The sequence below is a fragment of the Sphaeramia orbicularis genome, chromosome 7, assembly GCF_902148855.1.
Source record: "Sphaeramia orbicularis chromosome 7, fSphaOr1.1, whole genome shotgun sequence".
Lineage (NCBI taxonomy): Eukaryota > Metazoa > Chordata > Actinopteri > Kurtiformes > Apogonidae > Sphaeramia > Sphaeramia orbicularis.
This window is the reverse complement of record NC_043963.1, coordinates 23,888,891-23,897,809: the sequence shown is the minus strand read 5'-3', so window position 1 is coordinate 23,897,809 and position 8,919 is coordinate 23,888,891. Positions and strand designations below refer to the sequence as shown.

The 8,919-nt window shown below is 38.8% G+C and overlaps 1 protein-coding gene across 1 annotated transcript; it reads left to right on the top strand.

Annotated features, from left to right (window-relative positions):
* The first annotated feature begins 429 nt into the window (after positions 1–429).
* Positions 430–7,667, top strand: racgap1 (Rac GTPase activating protein 1). Its single transcript, XM_030139983.1, has 17 exons — positions 430–555; positions 970–1,064; positions 1,168–1,370; positions 1,478–1,620; positions 2,001–2,070; positions 2,279–2,332; positions 2,432–2,509; positions 2,700–2,817; positions 3,098–3,240; positions 3,448–3,612; positions 3,739–3,834; positions 4,319–4,517; positions 4,880–4,985; positions 5,293–5,425; positions 5,867–5,993; positions 6,079–6,178; positions 6,405–7,667. The coding sequence occupies exons 2-17, from the start codon at positions 980–982 to the stop codon at positions 6,478–6,480; spliced, it is 1,896 nt and encodes a 631-aa protein (XP_029995843.1). The 5' UTR covers positions 430–555; positions 970–979; the 3' UTR covers positions 6,481–7,667.
* Positions 7,668–8,919: the final 1,252 nt, after the last annotated feature.

The following is an 8,919-nucleotide window of genomic DNA, read 5'->3' as shown; positions in this document are numbered from 1 at the left end:
GCATATTTTCGATGGGACCTTGCCCCACAGCTGTAACACGGTGGCAATGCCCACACCAACGACAGAGATCGGTCGTTATTTTTCCACTTGACACTCCCAACAAAACCAATAAAACCATAAATACATCCGCCAGTATGGATTTTATTTTTAGGGTTCTGACCGGATGTTTGAACTTTATCTGCTTCTTACTACGTTTAACTGCATTATCTATCCGTTCAAAGGAAAGTTATTGAATCTGTAAGAAACAATTAATTGACTCGAAGTTCTTTATCTTTGGATTTTAGTCAGCAATTAATGTTTTTAATTTGACATACAACGCAGCTCTCTGAATGATTTTACTTTGAAAGTATATATCCGGAAGTGAGTAGCCGCAGTGAAGTTCATTCATTGGCTCGTGGGGAAATTTGAAAAGCATCGCGCTCGAAAGGAGTCGTGGTTGCGGAAGGATGTGGACAAAGTTTCCTCAAGTTAGTCGCTAAAAAGAAAAGGACCAAGTAGTCAATAAAACAGCGACGAAAAATACCTTTTTAAGACAGAACTCGTTTTCCCGCAGCGGTAAGTAACAGTTGAACCTGTGTGCTGCTTATTTGGAACACAAAGCAGGTACAGTTAAGGTTAGCAGCTAACGGTAGGTTTAACATTAGCACCGACATGTTTTTGCGTTTACTTACTTTACACAGTTTCTTGGATTAAGGTAAAACAAGCTAGTTTTAGCAGATATTAGGAAAAATCTAAAATGTGAGGATGTCTAAATTATTCTCTGTGTTTTACAGTGACTGTTTTTGTATATTGTTTTCATGTGATTAGCGTTAGTTGAAGGCTAACGCTAACGTATTATCCTTGTCATCGTTTGCCAGATGCCTCAATTATAATGGAAGAAATATTAAATATTACACACGTACCATACTAAACCATAAGACCATAAGCTTTGTCAGCATAACTGCATCCCCCCTGTGTCTCTTTTTACAGTTTTTACACCATGGATACGGCTGTGCAGAACCTGCAGAGTTTATATGATAAGCTGATGTCGCAAGTTCACCTTCTCAATGAGAACATTGATCCCAGTAAGTGTGTTTTATCTTTACATTCTTTTTAGACGGATAACATAAGTGCCCTTACAGATCCATACCATATAATTCGCTCATAATTATGTACTCTCTTTTCCAGGCTTCATTCAGATGGCACAGAACTTTGAGGATTGCCGTCGCAAATGGCTGAGAGCAGTGCAAGAACTGGGAGCTAGTAAAGAGATCCTCACCAAAACAGAGACAGAGAGGGGAGCCTTGGAAGTTAAACTGAAACATGCTCGCAATCAAGTAGATGTTGAGATCCGGAGGAGGCAAAAGGCTGAGGCTGACTGTGAGAAGTTGGTATGTTATGTTAACCCAACCTTATATTTTTAATGCTGTCTACATGATTGACTCTTCTGTCTTAAGCAATTTCTAAATTATCTGTTGTTTACTCTTCTATATTACAGGACCGTCAGCTTCAGCTGATCCGGGACCTCCTGACCAGTGAAGGATCTTCTAACAGCATCCAGCTCAGTGCAGAGCAACGCTCAGCACTTGCCTTCCTCAATACAAACTGTCAAGCAGCATCCAATCTGAACACCAGCCGGAGGTAAGAAACCGTAACCCACAACAAGAAACAGTAAAGGCATAGACCTCTTTGTTGTGCCATGCTTGTGGCCTGGATTCTAGACGCAAATTATTGGACCCCTGTGGGGGTTACATTTGCACGTGAGAATGTCTGACACCTGAGACTCTGTTACTACATTCTTTTCAAAGGCCAACACTGAGCAGTCAACTTTATCTGATTCCCACTTGGGCTATAAATCATGTAAACGTCTCATTCAGACACACATTTTAATCAGATTATTTTGCAAACCTCAAAGGACAAATTAAAAACCATTCACTGTTTTGGGTGATGTCAGATAGGTATTTTTAGCAAAATAGTCTACATTTGAGAAACCTTCCTGTTGTGTTCCATTCCCCCAACAGACTGATGACAATAGACGAATCTGCCTCGATTTTGTCGGATATCAGTTATGATAAAACTGATGACTCTCTTGTAAGTGCATTCTTCCTCTCTGTTATTTAGAAGTTCATACGTATTCCAGAAATGTAATTCTGACTAATAATTGTGAATGTTATTCAATCAATCAAATTTTATTTATATAGCGCCAAATCATAACAAAAGTTATCTCATGACACTTTACATATCGAGCCAGTCGAAACCAGACTCTCTTATTGTGTTATTTCTGCTTGATCTGTGACAGGACTGGGATTCTTCTGCAGTGAGGACAGTCCGCCTCAAGAGACGTGAGAAAAGGGTATGTTCTTATCAGTCAAAGACCCTTTTTTCCTATTTCTCATATTTGCTTTTGCAAGGCAAAATATGTTTACTGAAGGAATTAATGTCATGATTTCAGCGCTCATCTAGAAATCATGTTGACGGTCCTCCTGTTGCATCCAAGAGGACTCGCTCAACAGGAAGGAGTTCAGAGAAGGTAAAGTTTGTCACATTGTTGTTACCAAAAGGGGTCTTTCAGCTGAAGCAACCAGAGGGTGATGGGTTATTTTAAGCCTGACAGTTATTATTTAGTTGTATGACTAAAGAACATATTTTGCAGTTGATATACAATATAAAATTTTATTTGTGTTTAATTCTGACTTTATTTTTTTATGTATTTATAATAGGGAAATGAGACCCTAGTGACAAAGACCACAGTGACAGTCCCTACTAATGGAGGACCTGTTGAGGCCATTTCAACCATTGAGACTGTTCCTTATTGGACTCGTAGCAGGAGAAAGACGGGTAAGACTTATACTACAATGAAGTATCTGCCCTTGGGAAGTAATGGGCCCATTCTTCAGATGTAGCATGACTAATTGATACTAATATGAAGCGTAAAACCGGCACAAATGCTCCTCATTCTCATTCAGAAAACTTTATTCATCAAAGACAAGCAGTAAAAAAAATGATCCTGGCTTGAGTGATTATTTTATTTTAGCATTGTGACAGTATTTTTCCTGTAACTACTGAACTGTCATAGTATGTAACACACAGGTATTTATTTTCTGTCTCTGCTTTTCAGCGGCTATGGATTGGGATTCTGAATCTGTCAAGTCTGAGGATGTCTTTAAGCAGCCCACCAACCCTGAGGGAGAGATAAGAGCTCAGCCCAGCACTCCACAGAACAATGGAGGTGTCCGTCTCCACGAGTTTGTCTCCAAGACGGTAAAAATACTGTTTCTTTGAGATTTGTTAAGTGAATTAATGATCATCCTTAAACAGCAGGTTATCTTTTTGGTTTCAGTTGTAGTTTGTTTTTTTTAACCTTGGTATTTTAAATTTAAATTAAGTATTATTTTGGTTTCTGTGATTGTGTTTATACATTTCGTTTATCCAGTCACTCAAAAAGTTTTTTGTTCTCTCCTTTTATAGGTCATTAAACCAGAGTCCTGTGTGCCCTGTGGAAAGAGAATCAAATTTGGAAAGATTTCCCTCAAGTGCCGAGACTGCAGAGTGGTCTCACACCCAGAGTGTCGTGAACGTTGCCCCCTGCCATGCATCCCAAACCCCTGTGCCACACCAGTCAAAATTGGGGAGGTGTGTGCATTTTTCATAGCTAATTTCTCCCGATGTACATGTTTTCTCCCGATGTACATGTTTACTCCCTTGTGTACATTTTGGTACTGATGCTGTCAGTTAATCACATATCTATTTTGTTGCCAGGGCATTCTTGCAGACTACGTCTCAGACACCTCTCCTATGATCCCCCCTCTTGTGGTCCACTGTATTAGTGAAATTGAACATAGAGGACTGCATGAGGTGAGTGCTTTATTGCAGCTCTAATATTATGCAGAAATGTGAAGGACAGCAAAGCCTGAGGCTTCAGAAGTTCTCTTTAATGTCTTCCTCTTTAGTACACACAGAGAGCTCTAACCAAGTCTTAACAATCTGTTCCTGGGAGATTAAATTTGTAATTGGCCTGTGGAAGTACTCCAAATCTGTTTAATATGGCTCTACTCATTGATTGATGTATGAGTGTGCAGCTGTCTTTGTTTCCCTTCTGTTTTTTTTTTCTGTCCTAGTTTTTTCCTTTTCTTGTACTTGCATATGGATTTTTTTTTTTTTTCTGAGATGATCATTAAATATTGTTTTTCTTCCATCTGCTGCTTTTTCTTTGAGGTTCTGGAGAATCAGCGACCATCCCTTTGTTGGTTTTAGACGTTTTTAGTATTGTAACGATGCGGCTAAGGTTTATGAAGTAAATGAGATGACAAATACTGTATTATCATCTCCTCCCTCTCAGGCTGGATTGTACCGTCTGTCAGGCGCCGATCGAACAGTAAAGGACCTAAAAGAAAAGTTTCTCCGGAGCAAAAACGTTCCTGTCCTCAGCAAGGTGGAGGACATCCATGCTATCACAGGCCTCCTCAAGGATTTTCTGAGAAACCTCAAGGAGCCTCTTCTTACCTTCCGCCTGAACCGCCCATTTATGGATGCAGCCGGTATGTGTGTGACTCCTCTTGATGTTGGGAGCAGTTTCTGAAGGGGAGGGCTATTACTCGAACAGAAAATAAAATTAATTTATGGTAGTCCTTGGAAAACCTGTAACTTTGTTCCACTTTTAATGGGCAGCAGAAAGGCACCCAGCAGACCCATTCAGGTTTGTGCATGCAGTTTCTTTTCAGCACAGTCAAAAATCTCAACCAGGAAGTTGCCTGAGACAACAGAGAGATTGATCTTGCATTTTGTTAGCCTTTTCATTTTTTTATTGTAGTCAATTACATTTTTCTTCAGGTTCGTTAAACACCAACACACACACATTTCTTGCTGTCTGCTGATAAAAGGGGTTTTTCATTTCTTGCAGAAGTTTCAGATGATGACAACAGCATTGCTCTGATGTACCAAACCATCAGTGACCTTCCACAGCCTAACAGAGACACACTTGCTTTCCTTGTCCTCCACCTTCAGAGGTTAGCATCACGCTGTTCTAAATCTTAATTCTAAAGTACCCGTTGGACACAACACAGCTTATTAAAAGGCAGACACCTGCCTTGCAAATTCCTGCAGTAAAATCAATATGGGAATTTGCTAATACTCACTGGACAAATTGAACGAATTGGATTAGATTGCCCAAGGCAAAAATGTGCTCAGAATTTCTCAATAGTTGTGATCTTATATGGTGCTAGTACTGGAAAACACAATTTACCTGAAAATATACTTAAAAACTCAGTATATATGGGGTTTTATTTATGGCATTGCTTAAACAAAAACTTTCAGAGTTGCTGACAGTGTGGAGACAAAGATGGATATCCATAACCTTGCTCGAGTGTTTGGCCCGACCATTGTGGGTCATGCAGTTCCCAACCCGGAGCCCATGACAATCCTTCAGGATACTAAACGACAGCCAAAGGTGACCTGACTTGCTCATCACGGATATCATTTGATCACTAATAATTTACTCATATAAAAAGTTTAACTCTATACCTTCTGCTATTCAGAGTACATGCCAAGGAGTAAACTGTCAGAGTTGAGAGGGAGCTTTTAAAATTGAACTATTTGTGATCAATAAATATAATTGACATCTAGCTGTAAATTAATTGAATTCTTTATTTCAGCTTAACCTTAGAGGCTGGTTTACAACTATAGCTTGTAGATCTAATAGAAAGCGCTTTCCATTTATGATATTAACATCACCACAGTACCACACACTTGTGTTTTCAGTAATTCCCCTTTGTCTTGCCTTGGGCGTCTTTATAACTAGCTTGGCACCATCGGCAGAAGCTGAGGCAATACACTGAAATCCCCTTGTTTTGTGTTTTGTTTTTTTTCTAACTAATCCTACTCTGTGTAGGTTGTGGAGCGTCTTTTGGCTCTGCCGGTGGACTACTGGGGCCAGTTTGTCATGGCAGCAAACGAGCAGCCAAACCTGGATCACCTGATCATAGAGAATGCTAACTGCTATGCCACACCGGAAAGAGGTGAGGCTCTTTTTGTTTTTACAGTTTTTCAGATCCTGTTTCAGTGTCCAGAAAGTATATTGTAAACTCTTTGTACTATTTGCAGCAAGCATGCTGGGACCTCTGACCACTCCAGAGCACCACTTCAATAAAACCCCCTCCTCAAGCTCCCTATCTCAACGCATGAAGTCCTCTTTGACACCCAGGTAAATACCCAGCATGCTCATCCCCTGTCCCACTCACTGATCTAATGATTATTCAGCCACACTGACTGCACTGTGCTGCAGATTCAAGTGTTTAGAAACATGTTTTAAATGAATTTTAATTCAGAAAAAGGCAGATTAAAGTTAATCCACCTCATTTCTCATTCTCATCTTTCATGGACTATTTCATTGACATTAACTCATCATTATTTGGATTATTCTTCTGCAGATTTGGGAGCAAGAGTAAATCAGCGGTTGCAATTTCTCGTCAAGGAAAATTCTTTGCATCTCCTCTCCTCAAATAATCCAAAGCATCTCCATTTAGCTTTTACTCCTACTGCAATAACAAAGTATCTTTTATACATTACATTCATTATAGCTATAAACTCCTCAGTGGTAGACTTTCTATATGTAATTATACTTGTTTTAATAATTGGCATTGGTAACAGTTGTATTTTGATTGTAGCTGTTTGTAAAATAAGTTTTGTTTTAAACCAAATTATAGCATTTTTAAAAATCTATGCACACTTCCGAGCCGTTGCTCTGATGCTTCAGTAATCACTGAGTATGGCGTTCTCATCTTCCAACTCACCAGAGAATGTACTGTATTATTACTCTTTATGAGAAAATTGTGCATAGATAAAATAGGTCCTGAGTGTGCAGTGTGCAGGATCTGCTTACAAACGTAATCATTTCTTTTGGCAGTGATTCAACTCATGTGTCACTCAGAAGTTGAAGAACTGATGTAAAGGCATTTCATTTGACAGTTAAATACGTGACTACTTGCGGTGTAATTTTTGAGTTTTCGTGTTTGTTGTGCATTCCTATTTTTCAGTTCCATGTGTTGTTTCCCTAGTTAAATATTTTTAATCACACATGCCATGTCATTTTTGCTGTGTGTGATGACGAGTCTAGATGACAAAAACTCACCCCATATAAGCATAACTGGGTTTTTTTTGTTGTTTGTTTTTTTTAGCGTCATGAGTGTCTGGGTAGAGGGGCACATTTTGTAATCCTCAGTCACTGTGTTTTACAGTGTTGTGTGCACCACCAGTGGCCCTAAAGAGTACTGTTTAATGGGGTTATGTCACAGGCAGTATCCTCAGCTTTGTCGGATCTTTGTGCTCATTTAATGTTTATTGCTCTGTGTAATGTTTGTACTGAGGGAGGATGTTTTCAGGCGGCATTGTACTGAAAGCAATTATCTTGTACGATTAGCCAGTTCAGATATTGTGGCATTATACGATTTAACTATTAGCATAAGTTGCGGACATGTGTAATCTGAAATTTGTGTAAATTATAAAATACATTCTCACACACAAAAATGGCTCGTGCCCTTTTTCTTAAGTGCTTTGTCTGTGTTTCCTTTTACTTGAAGTTTTACTACTGTAAGGTGGATACAGGTGGAGGGAGATGAGAGACTGCTAATGAGATGTGTTAGACCTCTGCACTGTACAAACTTGTAAGAACACCAAAAAAGGATCTTATCTCAAGCGAGCTTAACTATTTGTACTGTTTTAGGTCCTTTTGTGCTGTTATTCAGATATGTGGAGAGGAAATGAAGACAGTAAAGAGGTCCTGTTTAGCTGTTCACAAACTATTTTCTTTAAAGGAGTCATATTTTGCTTTTTTTTTTTTTAAATGAAATTATGCATTTTAAAACAGACCTTGTGGTCTCCATAAACTGTAAATGCTATGCTTGGGTCTGAATTATTCATTAATTAAACTCCACAGGTCCATCTTCAACCCTATTTCTGAGTAATGACACCAGAAAGGTCGTTTTGAGTGCTGGCCCTTTAAATGCAAATGAGCCACTTCATGTCCCACCCCCTCCAGGCTGTTAACCATGCTGCTCTGTCCCGTTTAACCAACAACTGAACACTTTAGGTAATCGGCTCACAGTTTGGACATATATTCAGTTTTTAGTACAACTGCTGCTGCTGACAAACAGTTATGTCGTACTCGAAGAAATGATCATCTGAAGTCTTGACCTTAAATGTGCAAATGTCGTGACATAACTAGTTATATATGTAACAAATTAAGCAGGAATTAAAACAGGTTGTAGAAATCCACTCGATTTTTGCCAAAATGAATACAAAGATAACTTTGCAGAACCTGGAGGGTTCAAATTCAAACTTTTTGAACTATTAGGGTCCAAATACACAAATAAATGTACCAAAGACTAATAAAAGTGAGGTTAGCAAAATATGACCCCTTTAATGTGGCTAGTATTTGATTCAGTGTAAAGTGTTGGATCTCAACAGACCCATATGCAAGAAAGTGGTTGGTGTTCAGATCATTTCCTTCAGTAATGGTAATAATACACCCTGAAAATACTCCACTTAAATTTTGGATTCATACTTATCTATGTTATCAAGTGGTCATGTGTAATGGTCCAAGTCAGTGTTTTACTGTTGGATGTGATGTTTTTGTGTTCATATTACAGCTACATCAAAGTGTATGATGCGTTTTATTGCTACATATGATTAAGTTTGAGTTCATTTGGACTACTCAATACTCCCTCCAGTGTGTGTGTGACAAATTTTAATCTAGACCGATGTTAAAGTGAGGTGAATTCTGAGCTTGGTGGCTGACTCTTATCACATACATTGATCAGAGTTCTATCTGATTTAGGATCACTTAAGAAGGTGAGATTCCATGTGATTTGCACTATTCACACAATATTAAAATACCAATCTGAGTCACAGTGTATGAGCAAGGCTACCTCCCCCTGCATAATCTGA